General features: G+C 28.5%; 4 protein-coding genes across 4 annotated transcripts; 1 reads left to right on the forward strand and 3 right to left on the reverse strand.

The window, feature by feature from the left end:
• Positions 1–1717: 1717 nt before the first annotated feature.
• Positions 1718–2659, reverse strand: LOC113378553 (gastrula zinc finger protein XlCGF7.1-like). Its single transcript, XM_026619107.1, has one exon. It carries the CDS (start codon positions 2657–2659, stop codon positions 1718–1720), a length of 942 nt encoding a protein of 313 aa, XP_026474892.1.
• Positions 2660–3222: 563 nt separating this feature from the next.
• LOC113378565 (zinc finger protein 525-like) lies at positions 3223–4617 on the forward strand. Its single transcript, XM_026619115.1, has 2 exons — positions 3223–3280; positions 3542–4617. Exons 1-2 carry the CDS (start codon positions 3223–3225, stop codon positions 4615–4617), a joined length of 1134 nt encoding a protein of 377 aa, XP_026474900.1.
• Positions 4618–6443: 1826 nt separating this feature from the next.
• LOC113363498 (zinc finger protein 701-like) lies at positions 6444–8985 on the reverse strand. Its single transcript, XM_026605993.1, has 2 exons — positions 8746–8985; positions 6444–8454 (listed from the first exon to the last, which is right to left on the reverse strand). Exons 1-2 carry the CDS (start codon positions 8786–8788, stop codon positions 6890–6892), a joined length of 1608 nt encoding a protein of 535 aa, XP_026461778.1. The 5' UTR covers positions 8789–8985; the 3' UTR covers positions 6444–6889.
• Positions 8986–12188: 3203 nt separating this feature from the next.
• Positions 12189–18136, reverse strand: LOC113378576 (glycoprotein 3-alpha-L-fucosyltransferase A). The gene is made up of 8 exons (XM_026619124.1): positions 18029–18136; positions 17804–17946; positions 17631–17738; positions 16093–16242; positions 14377–14499; positions 14137–14294; positions 13883–14047; positions 12189–12393 (listed from the first exon to the last, which is right to left on the reverse strand). Exons 1-8 carry the CDS (start codon positions 18117–18119, stop codon positions 12189–12191), a joined length of 1143 nt encoding a protein of 380 aa, XP_026474909.1. The 5' UTR covers positions 18120–18136.
• Positions 18137–18375: the final 239 nt, after the last annotated feature.

Raw genomic sequence — 18375 nt, forward strand, 5'->3', positions numbered from 1 at the left:
TTGAATTTTTAATTTTCTCTATAATTTAATTTATAATACGATTCTCTATATTATTATTGAATGCGTAATACTTAATTTTTAATTCAAGAATTATTCGAAGGGTTTTTAGTAATATTTAAAGTTGTTTTTATACATTTTTTATGTATTTTTTGTATGTCAATGATTGATGAATATGACCAACTAAAGAAACACGATTACATTTTCACTTTTTACATAAATTTAGTTCTTTTTATGGACATTTACTTTAGTTCTTTAGTTCTTAAGTTCTTTTTTAAATTTAAATAAAAAAAAATATAACGGGGACACCAGGATTTGAACCTGGGACCTTTCAGTGCATGACAGTTGAACGCTCTACGGCTGAGCTATATCCCCTGCGATGCGTTTTGCTTCTAGTGAAGATATAAAGTACACATTGCTCATTCCAATTAACCCTTTCGACTCGGACGCCGCCGCTCCGGCGACATAATTCAGATAAATCTCGCAATTCGCGAGTGGAAAGGGTTAATTTTAAATTAAACGATTAGATATGTGTATTTTATTTTTTGTCTACTGAATGATAATAACTAACTTTTTGAAGATCCACCATAAAATTAATTCAAAAGTAAATAGAATTTCCATTAGTAAATGAACTCTCAGTTAAAAGTTAGGTCTGGTGTGTTGCTTAAAGAATCTGCCCTGGTACATATATCAACTTTCTAAGTTAAAATAATATTTGAAATCATAAAAATTAATATTAACTTTGTTACATTGTTAATATATTTATAGGGTCAATCATACAGAAGTTAAACGCTTTAAATATGAAAGGTTTTATACAATCTAATAATTTAAATTTTATTTCAATTTTTGCTTATAATATTTGAATATCATTATTATCGATTATTAAATATATTAATTAATAATTTGAAATGTTACGATTTTTGTAAAATGCCCATGCTGAAATTAAGATTTTTACATCTAAATATATTTAATGAAACAGTGTTAAATAAATTAATCATTCTTTAAGTTTTTATTTCAAATAATACATTGTTTATTTATTAAAATTACTATACGACAAACATGCCCCATTGTACTGTAACAACTTGCTTTTTAATATTCAGTCTTCTCAATGAATAACTTTCTATTATCTTTGTTCTTGCTGCATATTTCATATTTTGTGACACCTGATATTTTTTCAAGTAATTATGTTTAAAAAGCTTACTCATTTCACACATTCATTGACTTACATTTGATCTGAGCAACTTCAACAGTAATCAACATCTCTCTCTAATACATTATTTGAAAACTATAGAAAGCGCTGAAAAATGTTTTTCGATAGTATATAATATGTAGGCTATCAAAGCAGCTATAGTTATGAAAACAGTCCACCAAACTGTAATAAAACTATACCGGCCACATTTTTGAACGCATGATAATTCTTCAGACATAATTTTTATTTTTAAGGCAATATGACACTTATAAATCTTATGTTTTATTTGCTTTAAAAAAAAACACTATCAATTGATATTGGCATGCACATTCATATCTGTTTATTTTTGTTTAGGCAATAAATTAATAAATGGAAAATATTTGATCAGTTTATCAGTTTAGATTGCATTCTTCTATAGCAAAAGTTATTTCCTGTTACAATTTTATTATTGTAGACGTCTATAATAATACTAAAAAATCATTAGAAGAAACAGTAGATATTTTAGTATGATATAGTTAAAATAATATATTTTCATAAGTGTTCCTGAATGTGCTTTCCAAATTCATCCTTTTCTAAAAATGTATCACTACAAAAAGTGCATTTCAAAAGCTTTTCTTTAGAATGGAGTTTCATATGTTTTTTTAAACCATACAAGCCAGTATACGTTTTATCACAAAGTTTACATTCATAAGGCCTTTCCTCAGTGTGAACTGTTATGTGTGATTTTAATTCCTGAATATCACCAAAAGTTTTATCACAAAATTTGCAATAAAAAGGTCCCCCAGTATGAATTTGCATATGTCTTTCAAAGGTCCTTTTTATTGCAAATTTCTTCTTGCAATACATACATTCAAATGCCCTCATTTCAATATGGGTATTCATATGCCTTTTTAAAATCTCCCCTGTGGAATATGCTTTATCGCAAATTAAGCATATGTGTTGATTTTCTCTAGCATGAATTTTGGCCATGTGGACATGCATAGAAATACAATTTGCAAATGTTCTATTGCAAGTTTCACATTTGTAAGTTTTAGTTGCATGGTATTTAATATGGCAATTTAAGCCATTTTTAGTTGAAAAACTTTTATCACAGTGTGTACATTTGAATAAGCTTTTTTTGGCTGCACGAAAACAATTGGTGTGATAGAACTTTGCAATCTTATCAAGCAAATTGAATGTTTCCTTACAGATCCCGCACTTATGTAATTTTTCCTTAGGCTGGAATATATTTTCATTTTCAACACTTTCTTGTTTGATTTCATTCAATATGTTATTCGTTTCAAATTCACTATACTCATGTTTGATTTCTTCTTCTATTGTTACTTCAGATTCCATAAATCTTTTCAAATAAACTTCATTATCAAAGTATGGTTCTAATTTAACATTTACTGCGTTATCCTCAGGATCAATCAATTCTTGTTTAACTTGGGTCTTTTCGAAGGCAAAATTTATTATTTCAGTACTTTTAGCCATTGTGTGGTGAGTGATATTTTTGATTTTGCATTAATGTTACCTATTGCCGTAAGACGTTAAAACAATTATAAAATAAATATAACTTCTAACTGCATAAATAACTGAAATCATATTTACATAGTCATTTATGCATCTGTCACTAAATTATTATTATGCAGCGGTGTTATTGGGAATGTTTTTCTTGAAATGTCAAAATTCGTTTTTATTTTGGTTATGTTTTGTTGCTTTTATTATAGTTATTCATTATTTGTAGAAATTTCAATAAAAATTATAAATATTCATTCTATTCATTACTTATAATGCTATTATAATCTAAGTTCACTTTGATTTGAATTTTTTGTTTTGAATTTTTGACACATAAACGCCATCTTGTATTTATATTGTATTTGTTGAAATGTCATCTGTCAATATTTATTGATCTAATTCAATTTTCATGTATCTTTATTAGATAAATAGTAAACAATAGGAAAGAAACTAAATGTATTAGAACTGATGATTTTTATGGGATTTTTAACTTTTACTGCATTACAGTTATTGAAGAAATTTAATAAATTTCAAGAAAAATGTCAAAAAACGATGTAGTTAGTCAGGATTCTAATTTTATTAAATGTGAAACAACAGGTATGAAAAGATTTGAATATAGTACTTTTCCTATTCAAACCCTTTTTACTAATGAAACGCTTGTTCTAATATGTAACATATTTGATTTTTTTTTTTTTTACTATATGTTTCAAAAATATTAAAATTAATTAATTTGAAACATATGCACAATAGAGAACTCCATCCTAGTGTTTGAATAATTAATGCGGATTTTAATACATTTAATATGAAATTAGTAAAGTTGTGAAGGTAATAATGTTAAATCCGAAATTGTTTCCATAGATGTTGAAAAGGATTTGTCAAAACGTGATAGAGAAATTAACAGAACAGAAATAGAAGACAATGCAACAAATACTCTAGCAGGATCACAAGCTGCTGTCAAAACAGAAATAACTTCTCACCATACTGAAACATATAATAAAAGATCTCAAGAAAATGGGGAACATAAAAACATAGCTTTAGAAACTTATATGGAAGATAATACAATTGAATCATCCGAATCTAATGATGATACTATTATGCCAATTGAAAACTGTGTTGCAACAATTGGAGAAGAAACAAATGATAGTACACCACAAACTAGTGGTGTCACTGAAGGTTTTTTCAATATTAACAACCTAAATAAGGGTCAAAATGAAAAAGTGTCTCGAAGAAAAGTTAAGCTAGTTGTGAAACGATATGAATGCTATATTTGTAAAAAATCTTTTGCTCAAAGTAGTCAATTAACATATCATCTACGAACGCATACAGGTGAGAAACCTTATGAATGTGATGTATGCAAGAAGGCATTTACTCAAAGAATTCATTTAACTACACATTTGCGCATCCACACTGGTGAAAAGCCCCACGAATGTGATATATGTAAGAAGTCTTTCACTGATAGAGGAAATCTAGGAAGGCATGTAAAATTACATGTTGGTATGAAACCATATGAATGTGATATATGCCATAAATCCTTTGTGCAAAATAGTCATTTGACAAGCCATTTGAGATCACACACTGGAGAGAAGCCCTTTGAATGTGAATTTTGCAAGAAAGGATATTCTCAAAGGTATTTATTGACCATACATTTGCGCTCTCATACAGGTGAAAAACCTTACGTTTGTGAAATATGTCAAAAAGCATATAATGCTTTAGGAAATTATACAAAACATTTAAAAACTCATTATGGGGAGAAGAAATTTGAGTGCAATATGTGTGAAGAATCATTTACACAAAAGTATCAATTGAGTATTCATCTTCGTACTCACACTGGTGAAAAAGTTTATGAGTGCAGTGTTTGCAAAAAAACCTTTTGTCAAAATCGTACATTAACAAATCATATTAAAAAACATTTTACACAAACATTGCGTGAATAAAATTAGTTCAATGTTGCAAGTGGAACACTCATACATAGTTTATTCAATTATGTTTATGTTGAGGTTTAGAGTGAAAGAAATATTATATTATAATGAAATGGATGAAATTATAGTAGCTACTCATCAGAACTTAAAAATATATGTTAGTGAGTGGGTGTATTTATCAAAATGTATATAAAGAAGTAAATTGTAAGCAAGGAAGAGAAAATGAGTAAAAATGTGGTATTTCCATACCTTGAATTTGCCTTTGCTAATATATGTATATTTAAATTTGACGATTAAATTATTTCTGACTAGTTTTGGTTATCTAAAAATACATAAACATGTATTGCATGTTGGTTATTAGAATAAAATAATAACAAGCAAATTAATATATTTCAAAAAGAATCTTTTTCAAATTGACAGGAAAATCTATGCTATGAGATAAGTAAAAAATCGTATTTTAATAGAATATAATAAGAACAATAAATTATATATATAATGAATGTCAAGAATTAGAAAATAAATAATTAAATTATTTTAATAAAAAGAGATTCACGGAATTAAATTATTAATCTCAATTTGCAATGAAAGCTAGAAAAGAAACTATGTTATGTTTCATATGTTAGGTATTAATGAAAATATATTCTACATTGGATGTTTCCATATTTTGGTTACTATGTTAAATACACAATATAACTAAAAACAACTTTGTATTACATCAGTTTGTGTGAAATGTGAAATCATTGCATTATCTATCAAAATGCAAATGGATATTATAAATTGCAAAAAAATCAGGATTTTTCTTTATAAATGACAACATGATTAGTAAAATGTACAGGAAACAATATTGTAACGATTGGTGGTTTGAGGTAATCTCTAGTTATTATTATAATAATAGCATCGCTTCTCAATACGAGGGTTACTTTAGCACTCCATTCGTCCGCTAAAGTACCTGTGATAACCTATAGGTTACTTTTATCAAGAAACCTATTTAATGATTTATAATAATTACAAGTATTTGTGAACATGACTGTATTTGCAAACAGCCATGTTCCCTAACTAATAATTTTTATTATTATACTATTGTGGAATTATGGGTACGTGGTATACTGGTATATGGGGAAAATAGCTTATGTTTACATAATCTAACCTTTAAGCTGGAATTGTCTTCTTGTAGCACCACATACACACAACTAACACTAACGTTATTACATGGCGATAATAATATTTAACATCGTTACAACATGCACGTTGAACTGTCGAAAAAGTCACTAGACGAAATATACATGAAAATTAAAAAAAAGTACAAATAGAATAGAATGATGAAAAAATTTAATATAAATAATATATTAGAACAATTTGTGATCCGTTAAATTATCTGTATGTGCTTCAAAAGTTGATTTTACTTTGGCTTGAAGTTTGCAATGAAACCAATGTATACGAAATTATTACAGTTGGCGGTCCTGTCATTATGATTTCAAGTTACGTTATTTTAAATAATAAGTTATTGTTTTTATTAAGCAAAAATTTTTTTTTCATTTATGTGATGATGAGGAAATGAATTGTTACTATATTCTACAAAAATTAATCTTTTGTGAAAATTTACACTTGAATGACTAGATAAAATGTGTTGAAAAAATTACAAGTTAATAACTCAATTATATTGCACTCAATTATATTACTTTATTTCTGAGGTTAAAATTAAGTATATTTACAATCTCTATGTTATCATTTAGAGCAATCTACTAAAAGTTTTATACAAGGCAGAGTAATATTTAAATTAGGAGTAGTTTAATAGAAATAACCATTGAGATTTGATTGATCATATGAGATGTGTGTGAGCACATTGAATGGTTTTCTAAAATTAGTGTGTATATACAAACATTTACAAATAAATCAGTCATGTGTTATAAATATATTAAATAATTTAGGCAGTGAATTTCCCATAATCAAAATATACTGTCACTTGCTTCGATATTATTAAACAGTACAATTGGCCTACTATTAAATATTACTAAATATTATAAACTCAACGCCTACATTTGATTTTATCACATTACTCCAAAGCCCAACTATATGCTTCTAATTCCCATGTGCATATTTTATTATGCAAATTTCAGTTTATAATTTGATTGGCATGCTCAACCCAAATTAACATCTTCGAGATGTTTATCTCATAGAAATGTTCTAATATTGCACTCGCAAACCATATTCAATTTACTGCTTTCATCGAGTGGTTCACCGGGATGATGACTAATATTGAAAGAACTTTGTCAAATATCTCACATTTCTATGTTTTACTTGAAGAATGAGTACTGATATGAGACTCTAGTGCAGGTTTTCCAACAATTATTTTATAGCAAAGATCACATTCATATTTATTTCCATCTGTATGTATATTGTAATGGTTGATAAGTAATTCTTCCCGTACAAAACATTTGTTACAAATTATACATTTGAAAGGCTTTACAGTGTTATGTGATTCAATGTGAATATTTAATAAAAATTCTTTGCTAAAAACACTTTCACATGTATCACATCTATATGATGAATTTAAACTGAGTGTTTCTTTGTGAATATTCTCCCTAATTGGTCTCATTCTGTTTACTTTCTCATCAGACAGTTTTTTCTTGGAAACAAAACCATTTGAACGTAAATTATTAAATTTTCTAACAAATTCTTTATATCGTTTGTCATAGAAATGACTTTTATAAACAGCATCCTTTCTTTTGATTACGCTATTCTGATTTATGTTAGAATTTTTATGTATATTAATACATCTTTCATTAGCAGAATTGTGATCAGTCGCTTTTTGAATTGGATGTGTTTTATAGTCTGTTGCATTCAATTCCGATTCAAGAAACTTTCTATTATTGCTTTGTTCATCGGAAATTATTTTATTGCTTACACATTTTGATACTTCAATCGAGTAACATTCAGTAATGATTGGAAGTTTATATACACTTTCTGATTTGCATTTAAGTTCAATTTGCCCATGTAATCCATTATCACTACAATCTGGTTCTTTCTTAATTTCTTTACAATCATAATCATTAGAAATTTGTTTTGAAATGTCTCTATGTTCTTTTATGTCCGAATCATGGTTTGTTTGAATAACAACATTATTTGCATATTTCATTTCCAAAGTATTTGAATCAGATTCCGAATAACAATAGGGTATCTTGTGAAAATTGCAAGAATTAGTCTCTAAATGATATTTATTTATTATTTTTATTGTTGAATCATTTTTAATGTCAGGTATATGTAGCAAGTTGGACTCGGATGTTATTTCGTCATAATTATTTTTATCATCGTCAGAAAAAGCTTCTGTTTTAATACATTCATTTGCTCTAGTATTGTTATACAAACTGTTAAAAAAATAATTATTTTCATCTGGTGCATTAGTATTATACTCTATTTTTATCTCAGATTCTAAAAACCTTTGAAGGCAAGTTTGTTCACCAGGAGATTGTATCTGAGTCTTGCTATCATTATCATAATTTTCTAGACCTTCTTCTTCATTCTCAATGGAATAATCTATCTCTTTTTTAATATTTTTTATAATTGGTTGAATATCGTATTCAATATCACGATCAAATTTATTTTGGTCTTTTATAAAAACAGGTAACTTTAATAAATCTTTATAAGTGTTAATTAAAATTGGATCCAAAGGATGTATATGATCTTCATCTTGAAATATATTAGTTTGTTCCGCAGTTAGTAGATTCTTGTATTTAGATTCGTGGATTAAGAAATCTGACAAGGAAAAAAATTTGAAGCAAATTCTTTCGTTATTCTTGTTTTGTTTGCCAAATTTGCTTCCTCTTTTAACACTGGTTTTGGTTCGGGAGTTATCTGAAAATATTCAAAATTATTAATCATGATAATAAATCTTCTTCTAAACGTTATCGATAACTTTTCAGTCTACATAAGACATACTGATATTGCAATATTATTATATTATTGAAAACTAATTCACAAGTTAGGGTTGCGAATTCAAGTTTTTAATTGACTTTCATATTATGTGGCTAGCAAATAAAGTAAAATAGTAACAACAAAAAGATAGGTTAACAATTTTTGGCAAAATATACATTTTGAAAATATTAAAATCTATAATTATTTTCATTATAAAAACAGAACATTCACCTGATTTCATATTTTTGTTGACTTTATGTCTTCTTCTAGACATTTTCAACTTGCCTTTTTAATATGAATTTAAATAAAAGAATTTATACCTTATTTAAAGGGCTAATTTTAACTAGTAAATATTTACTCCAGTTGTTTATTATTGTGCTAATAGTTAGTACTATACCATAAATGTTATATATTTAAAAAAAAGAAACAGACATCTGCCTCCTACAGGCTCAGTCAACTGAACTGAACGCCTAAGCCTAGACGCCTAACCTTATAAACACTTATAAAAATGGCATTAGCTACTGACCTGAAGTTGTTTATTATCATTTGACAAACTGCAACCTTTCCTTCGTGTTGTGTGACTGCAGCGCCAGATTAAATGTGAACTACGGGAGGCTACCATTTTTATCTATGGCTACCATAGACCTTATTGTATTATCTATGGATATCAATGTGTGATTTTCATACGTTTTATGTTGAAGAAAAACGATATTAAAGAAAATGTTATAAATAGTAATAAACCAGTGGGGCGTAAGGCATCGTGCCAACTCTTCTTTTATCTATGCATCGATCAGTTTTGACTTTTTTATCTACTAACGCGAACGAAAATTGCGGTGACGCGCCAACCAACTCAGCTATATTGACATGCTTACGCTCATTATTGACATTCAATAAACCTAATTATTTATCTATACATTTTATTTATTTAGTTTTAAAAATTATTGAATTTATTTTTTTTCAGCTTTGTCGGGAATTGAACAGAGGAAACTCAAATTGCGAAACCGTGTTCTTACGACCTCGGCTATTCGACTACTGGCATAAAATATTTTTAGGAAAATTATATTTTTCCCTTAAAAATATGCTTTATATTTTTAGAAATTGAAAGCAGTTTTGTATAACCGATTATCCGCCTCAGTTCTTGAAAAAGCGCTTGAAAATTCAAATGTATAGTTTTTTAATATCGGTTCAAAATATTAAGTTCAGGTGACGCATTTCGAATTTCACACTTAGAATATTTCTGAAAAAAAAAAACAAAGTTCGCACTCGACGAAAGAAGGAGAGAAGGAGCCTGAAAAATAATTTTAGTTAATATATAGCAAGATTGATATATTAACGTGCAAGAATTCAAAATTTTGCCGTTAGCTTTGAAACAATTATGTTACTATGTAATCGCTTTAAATAAATAAATCAACAACCAAAATTATTAAAAAAGTGAGCAAATATTCTGACGATGTCTTAATTTTAGGAAATCACATGCTTAATATTTTGTATGTTATAAAACATTAACATGCTGTGCAATAAAATATTAACATGTTGTGTTGTGTAAAAAAAATGATTACTCACATTGAAAAAAGTCATCAAAGCAGCCGTAAGAAGCCCCAACACTGGACATTGAATTACTATTTCGCAAAAACTACTTTTAACACTAATTTAATAGATTTGATTTATAAATGTTTGAAACTTTTGTTGCTAGCCTTTAAAATCGTACATATATTACATTACGTAAATGACAATTGTATACATGAATTTATTTAAAGAATACATGGCAATCTGCAAACAACGTATTCGAGTATAGGTTAGAATCAAGTGCCTGAATGAAATAGTTATCATCGTTTGAAGACTTAAGGACTTTGACACTCATCTATTCATCATATACAAATTTTAATTAATAAAACAACACAAGGCATAAATAAATTATATCTTGTTACGAATATGAATACTAATTAACACAAGTGCCATTTTCGCCAAAATCTCCATGATACTCGTGCACAAAATGGTGGCCGCCAGCGCCACCAATGCGATGTGAACTTTGACATGAAGTTGAGAGCGTGAAATTCAAATTTCAAAACTTATAACTAAAATAATTATTTTACTAATAATATAAGAGGTGCCAAAACAATAAAACTATATACCATTAATATAAATATAATATGCTAATATCTAAAGAAAACATAAAATCATCATAATCATTTAATAATCAAGTCAAATAAAAAATATGACAATTCAATAATAAATTTTACATACATCTTAAGTACTATTTATATATTATAATTACATATATACATTTAAATGAAATCAGTTTCTCAAATCACGAACTAAAAATTACTAATTCAATGCAAACCGAGTAATACCCATACTACGACTAGATTGTAAAATTACTCTTAAATAATATTGACTTTATTACGTTGATTTATATTTAAAATTAGTCGTCATGTCTGCAAAAGTATATAAAGATATTTAATAAAATACTTATGATAATTGAAACTTCATAATTAATAATCAACTGTAAAAAAGTAAAATCAAAATAGTTTAATATCTATAGAATAAATGAAATATGTTCATTTTGAATACATATAATATAAATTGATGTTACTTATATTCCAAATTTCAAACTGCGAATCTTGGACATAATACTTTGTTTCATCAGCAGTATATCGTAAATAATCTGGAATAAAGTATTATTTCAGAATGTCTTTAAAAATATTAATGTCTTACAATTAATTTAAAATAATAAATTGCAAGAGAAAACTTTCTCAATAGGCTTGTTTTAGTTGCAAGAAACTAATTAATTTTATATTTACTCTTAACAGTCCACAATATCATTTTTCCTAATAACGTGAATACTTCTGCATGACTATATTTGTTCTTAAATTCTAAATAAATTAGAACTAAAAATAATATAAATATAATTTTACTTAAAACTAATATAAATAACATTTTGGTATAAATACTTTGTACATCTATTGTGCATCAATACACGGGGGCACTATCTAAACTATCTAATAGTTAAGAAACAAAGAAAAATAATATCTATCTATACATATTGTAAAATATATAAAATTATGGTTACAGATTGTTATGACAACGGCTCATATAATTTTATATAAAATATTGCATACTAATGGCTTTATGTGATAAAGTCACATATTGATAAATCTAAATATAAATCAATAAATGCAAACGGTTTTCTATATTATTAGCACAATGTATTTAAAACCACAAAAACCATAATTGTGGTCTAAAATGATATCAATAATGCATATTGAACGACAATTAGATAAAATACTAGTTTACTATATTTGGCCTACTTTGGCTTTAAGACTTATTTTGTCAAAAATAGTATAAAAATTAGAGTAAAAAACATTGGTTTAAAAGTGAAAAGCGGACTTTCTCAAAAATTAATATGTAAAAACAATTCACTTAAAAAAATCAAAATTTACATAATTTATTGAAAACAAATGTTATTAAATTTACCAACGAATGCATAAGACTAAGCAAAATTTGTGAAAATTATAATGGCACAGTATTGCTATATTATCATTGGCCATAGAACTTCCATTGCTTTAAAAATGCATTTAATCATGGGTACGCTTGCATTTAAATGCTTGGTAAAATCTAGCATGGAAAATGATTGGTGAATATCTATCCCGGTGTTTAATTTAAAATACTAAAAATTAATTCTGAAGTGAATTTGAACGAGCCTTATTAGAATGTGCATGATGATCCCTGTTTCTCCAAGAGTTCAGAGTGCAAATTCCTCTTCCTCGCCACCAGTCGTTGATGTCACTATAACTTTTGTATTGGCGTGGTTCGGCGTGCAGCATTGCGCACATTCGGCACCAGAAATATGTATTTATTAATTCACCGGTACCTTTCCACCTGGGTAAAAGACAATGAAATGTATTAAAACTAGTGGTGTATGGCATCGTGCCTTAAGGCAAATTGCTGGAACTTCCCGCACCGTAATGAAATATTCGAGAAATTTTAAACGTTTTCAAATATGTTCTTGTTATATCTGAGCAAATCAAATGTAAATCATAAATCAATTTATCTGCAGAGCATTAATAATCGTCATTTCTTCTAGAATTCAATTTAAAAAAAAAACAGTTGCCTAATTTACACAAAATTGAAAAAGTGCTCCTGTATAGTCACAGTCTAAACGCATTTGCAAATAATTCTGTGCGACATTTTCACTTAAACTGTGCTTAGCTTGGCGACATTTTCACATTTTTCAATAGTTTTCACAAAATTGGAAAAGTGCTCCAGTACATAAGAGTCTAAACCCACTTGGGTAAACATTTGTGGCGCTTAGACTGTGTTTAGCCTGGGTCCAAAATCCAAAATTACAAAAATATTTTATGGAAAATAGGAAAAGATGTAATAATTTTTTATCCTCAAAAGCAATTGTTTTGTCAATACCAGCAGAAAGTTTTTTAGATAATTCAAATCGGACGCTTAGTTCACTCAAAAAATGCCATTTTTTGCACATTTAGCTTTGTATCTTCGGAATGGCGGGACCTGTCTTTGCCAAAAACTAATCACTTCTTCTCCCAATTATTACAAATTGAATGTTTTTTAGATCATTCAAATCCGATACTCCGTTCTCTCAAAAACTCGATTTGTATTTTCTGCACTCTTTGCCCCGTATCTCCGTAACGGCTGGACCTGCCTTTGCCAAAAACTAATCAGCACATCTCCCTATCAATAGGAATTGAATGTTTTTTAAACCATTCAAATCGGTTAATCGGTGCGCCCGAAAACGTGGACGAAAAAATGCGGACAAACAAAACACACACACACATCCATTTTTTCTGAGGTATGTCAAAATCTTCAGAAACCTTCAAAACGTCGAGAAATGCAAAAAGTTTCATTTTTGATTTTCGGCCCATTACTATAACTAGGGTAGTTAATATTGGAAAAAAATTATGTAAACATCAAAATAGCCCGTTTCCAAATAATGCGAATTTACAGTGGCGCCTTGGATATAGGAGTTTAGATAAGCACGTTCGTATGTCGAAGCAAATTTTTCCTTATAACTTGATGATTTAGACAATTTAATTTGTATACTAAATGACTTAAAATTTTCGGATCGAATTTAGATTTTAATTAATTTAATTTAATTTTTCGAATTTAATTTAGTGAGTAATGTTGAAAAAGTGTTATCTGAGGTAAAGACTATTCTAATATTATGTTTAATGGAGAGTTTTTTCCATGCCTAGTAAATATCGTTTTTAAAGGGTAAAGTAATAATTCCGATGTGATTTTCGCGATTTGGATTTCCAGTTCGGATTTTTGGATTCGATCCGAAAATCCACCACTAAATCCGACTAAGAAATGTAATAAAAATAGTAACTATTTTAAGAATTACCTGAAATATTCATTATACATAGCATCATCTCTATCGAGTCGATGAAGGTACTCCGCTAACTGACGGGGTCCTTCGAAATCATCGACATGAATATAAGAGTGCATAGGCGCGGCCCTTTCATAATCCTCCGGACGAGCCCCCATCACAATCGGTAAAATATCACGACTAAATAGACAAAATAGTCAAATAAAAATCAATAATTGTAAGATTAAAAAATAAATTGATTCAAAATTTATTTGTAATTTTTTACTTACCCCAGTCCATTCACAAAAAATTTTTCAGTAATATAATCTTTACAGTTTGAATTTTCGAAAGCTAAATAGAATTTGTAATCTCTATCGAGCAACTCAAAGCATCTTTCGGCATTTGCTCTGGAACATTTCATAGTACCACAGGCTCCATAGATGTCCACCTTAAAAATAGTAATAAATAATAATAATAAATCGTTACTGATGAGCAATGAGAATAATGTATTTACCAATAAATTTATTTACCTGTATATACTTTTGCAGTTCATGTGCATATTGCAATCTTCCATTTCTTGCTCCGCAATTGGAAACAAACCAAGCTACAGCCTTGGTTTTAATGGCTGCATAGTTTCGTTCCATATGTTTAACCTATAATTTAAAACAAAACCTATAATTAAACTTAAAGAAAAGATAATCAAAGTAATTCAATAAACATAGGTCGGCAGGTTGTATAGCTAAAGGAAAAAAATCAGTAGGGTAGGACGGGCCACAAGGTTCCAATTTGACTTTGAGCATTTATAATGTGAAAACCAAGCTAATTATATCGTGATAAATAACACATATAAAACAAACAACTATATGACTATGTTCAGTAAAACTGCCAGCTAATTCATTATTGTTTTTTTTTTTTTTAATTTGTCACCTGGCCCTTTTTACCCATAGGCGGGACAAAATGGGACAGCCAGGAAGCAATCAGGTCCAATATCTTATTTTTAATTTTAAGAGATTTTACAAAGTCATAGCTAAATTATTCAACTAATGCAAAATATAAACTTCATGGGTACATTTTTTATTGAGACTGTATACAATCTTGATCTGTTATTTAGTCAAAAATATTCATCAGCAGAGTTGGATAACTAATTAACTCTGATAATTTTTTTCGAACTTATTTTACTTGTTTATTTCCTATTTTTATCTTTTACACCTTTGTCAGGGTAAACGTTCAGTTGGTTCTGTTTATCCCAATCACGTGTAAACCTTTATAGACATCATACAAAAAACTGTTGAATCTTTTTAAAATTAACAATACATCTTATAAAAGAATTAAGTAAAGTACACTTAAAAATTATATAATAGTCCAGTCAATATAGTAAGTTTACCTCGGAATTCGAGGTACCCAGCTGTACGGTAGGGTGTACCTACCATATGTAGATTTTGAGATAACTTTTTAGTATCTATATACAAGTATTTACAGACTTGCAGCTGGCTATCTCGAATTCCGAGATTCTTATCTAATTTGAGCTTAAAATGACTGGACTATTTAAAGCTTCGTAAACTAAACAATAGTGCTCACTACCAGAAAAACTAACAACGAAATAAAATACTTTTATGATGGATTTTCAAATATTGCCAAATATCTCATGATAGCAATGCCGTAAGAATGAAGGTGATGTCAGGTTATACTTCTTTTGCCCTCTACTTTCAAATATTGTTGTTAAAAAATTCTTAACTTTACTTGTTTTGAGATATTAATGGTGGACCTTCAAACCTTACCAGCGGACCTTTAAGCCTCGCTCTATCCTAATATAGTTCATTTAAACTAATTTAGTGAGTATACTCAATCTTTTATTTTCTTGGCTACTAATTAACAATTATTGATTTTTTCTATTAAAATGAGTTTTTTTATGTTTCTAAAAAATTACTAGTGGTACTAGTCCAGTCATTTAAACTTAAATTAGGTAAGAATCTCGGAATTCGAGATACCCAGCTGTATGTCTGACATTTAAAGGTTGTCTCAAAACCTACATATGGTACGTACACCCTACCATATCCATATGTAGGTTTTGAGACAACCTTAGAGAGTCAATATACAAGTATTTACAGACATACAGCTGGGTATCTCAAATTCCGAGATGAACTTACTATAATGACTGGACTCAAGACAGAAAGACCGAATTCAATCTTAAGTCAGCTTTTCATTAACACATAATAATTTTAATTTTTAAAAATCTAATAAATTACCTGTTTGACCCTAGGGTCATAATATTCCCAATGTTCATAAGGGGCCACAATGTCACTGTCATAACGATAGGTTGCTGTCCAATTGAAAACGTCCGGAAAATTGATATGTTGTGTGTGATAAGGACACTCCAGAAAATACATTATCCAAATCTAAAAAGGACACAAATGATAAAAAAAACAATAATTAGATTGATTTTATAATAAACTAGATGACCCGACAGACGTTGTCCTGTACCCATGTCTACAATTTTTTAATATAATATACTAATATTTATCGTTTACCTAAAAATAATAATTATTGTTTTTTTAAATTATTCTTCACGCCAAAATTCATATACATTTATAATATGAGCAATGTTAAATGTAGAACTGCTTTAAATAAAATGATGAGTCTCAATTCCCACACTATATTGCAAATTCAAATTTTTTAAATGGTATAACATAACCATAACCATAACATAGCACTGGTACTTTATGTTGGATTAAATTAATTTAATTTTTTATTATTTAAGATATCCAAAATTGCATCTTATACTTCTCCTAATCGATGTTGTGAGGGCTGATTTGTATGCATTCATCTTTACTTTCCCATTTGATGTTCTAAAGAAATTTTTTTACGAATTTTAAAAATATTGTGGAAAGATTAGTAAAAGATGCAAAGAAATTATATATTGAAAAAAAAACCTATATTTTAATATCCGAATCTTGTGTTGGCGCCCCCTAAGGTGTGCGCTCGTATTTCTCGCATGCATCGCATTGAAGGTAAGACCTGCCCTGAATAATACTTAATTTCATATTTTAGGTAAATTAATACTGTATTTTACATTATTTTAATTTCTGGCACATCTTATCTGCTTTTTGGCAATAATAATGTAGACATTTCATTTTTCTTATTCATAATCATGAATATATTATACATATTTTAATATTGTCTACTGATAATTTTCATTTGTTTTCAATGCAAACAATGACATGTCGTTTTTTACAATTTTTTCCATTTATTTCTACAAAATTGCACATACATCCCAGTACTTTATAATCGCATACATACTAGAAAATTTCCTTAACAAACTTCAGAAAGATTTATCAAAATCCAAATAAATGTTTAGAAGGAGTATCAGTGAGTGCTTGTAATTTAATATGAACTTTATATAATAGCAATAAAGCTTAATTTGATTCTACGTTTTAGTCAGAAAACGTTTGTATGAGAAAAAGAAAAGGGCTGTTTTTAGGGGTTTCCCGGCAATTATCCGATTTTTTCTAGCCGTAAGAACCATCTTTGGACTTCAACGAACATTTTAAAAAAAGAATTGGCCAAATTGGTCCAGGCGTTGTTGAGTTATGCGCATACCAACACATTTTGCGATTCATTTTTATAGTTAACAAAAATTAATTGTAACAAAAAAAAAAAAAAAATTTATAGTTGTCAAATATCTCCCTTCCGCTTTTTTGCTCTTGGTTTATAATACAAAAAGGCGGAAGGGAGATATTTGACAACCTAATATATAATATTGCTTGTGATATTAAAGTTATTTTACCTGTTCCGGGGATCTCCGAAATCCTGGATGCGTAAAATGATCCTTGTACAGAATGGCATCGGCTTGTTGCGCCTTATCCCTATTAACACTCAACCGGCATCTATCAACCTGATGAAATAATATTTTGTTATATTATTCTTGTTTAATTCTATTATAATATTTTATTTCCTTACTGGACAGCGAGCTTGAAGAAACTGCTCCCGCCCAAGTTGAACATTCCAAGCTCCAGCTCCATTATAGAGTAAAATAGTCTTCAAATCTTCACCATCAGGATCATAAGTATCAGGAACGTGCATTAACTGATTAGTTATGCGATCTGAATAGATAAAGATGAATATCATAACGAATTAAAAAAAATTATCATTAGATTTAAATAAATATTTTATTTTTAACATTACCGGAAGAATCTTGCGATGGGAATAATCTAGTCAGTCTGCGTTTTTTCCTAGAAATCCTTCGTGATACAGGCCTCACGCTGCCACCACTCATGTACCATGGTCTCTTAATTTCTCCTATTGGTTCTTCGGTCAAACTAACTGGCTAAAACGTACAAATATGATAAAAGTCAAATTTATACAAATTTATCGACTTGGGTGAAAAAATTATTAAATGGGAATGGCAACACATTGTGACATCATACAAATTAAATATTTTACTACAGTGATTTTTTTAAATTTTCTACAGACCTGTGAAAATTCATTCTGATTCATTTGTTCCTCGAGCTCATTTTTCTGTTCGTTTCCTA

The sequence above is a fragment of the Ctenocephalides felis genome, unplaced genomic scaffold (assembly GCF_003426905.1).
Source record: "Ctenocephalides felis isolate EL2017-DRISC unplaced genomic scaffold, ASM342690v1 CF-g0.4_SCAFFOLD_00845, whole genome shotgun sequence".
In the NCBI taxonomy this organism is placed as follows: domain Eukaryota; kingdom Metazoa; phylum Arthropoda; class Insecta; order Siphonaptera; family Pulicidae; genus Ctenocephalides; species Ctenocephalides felis.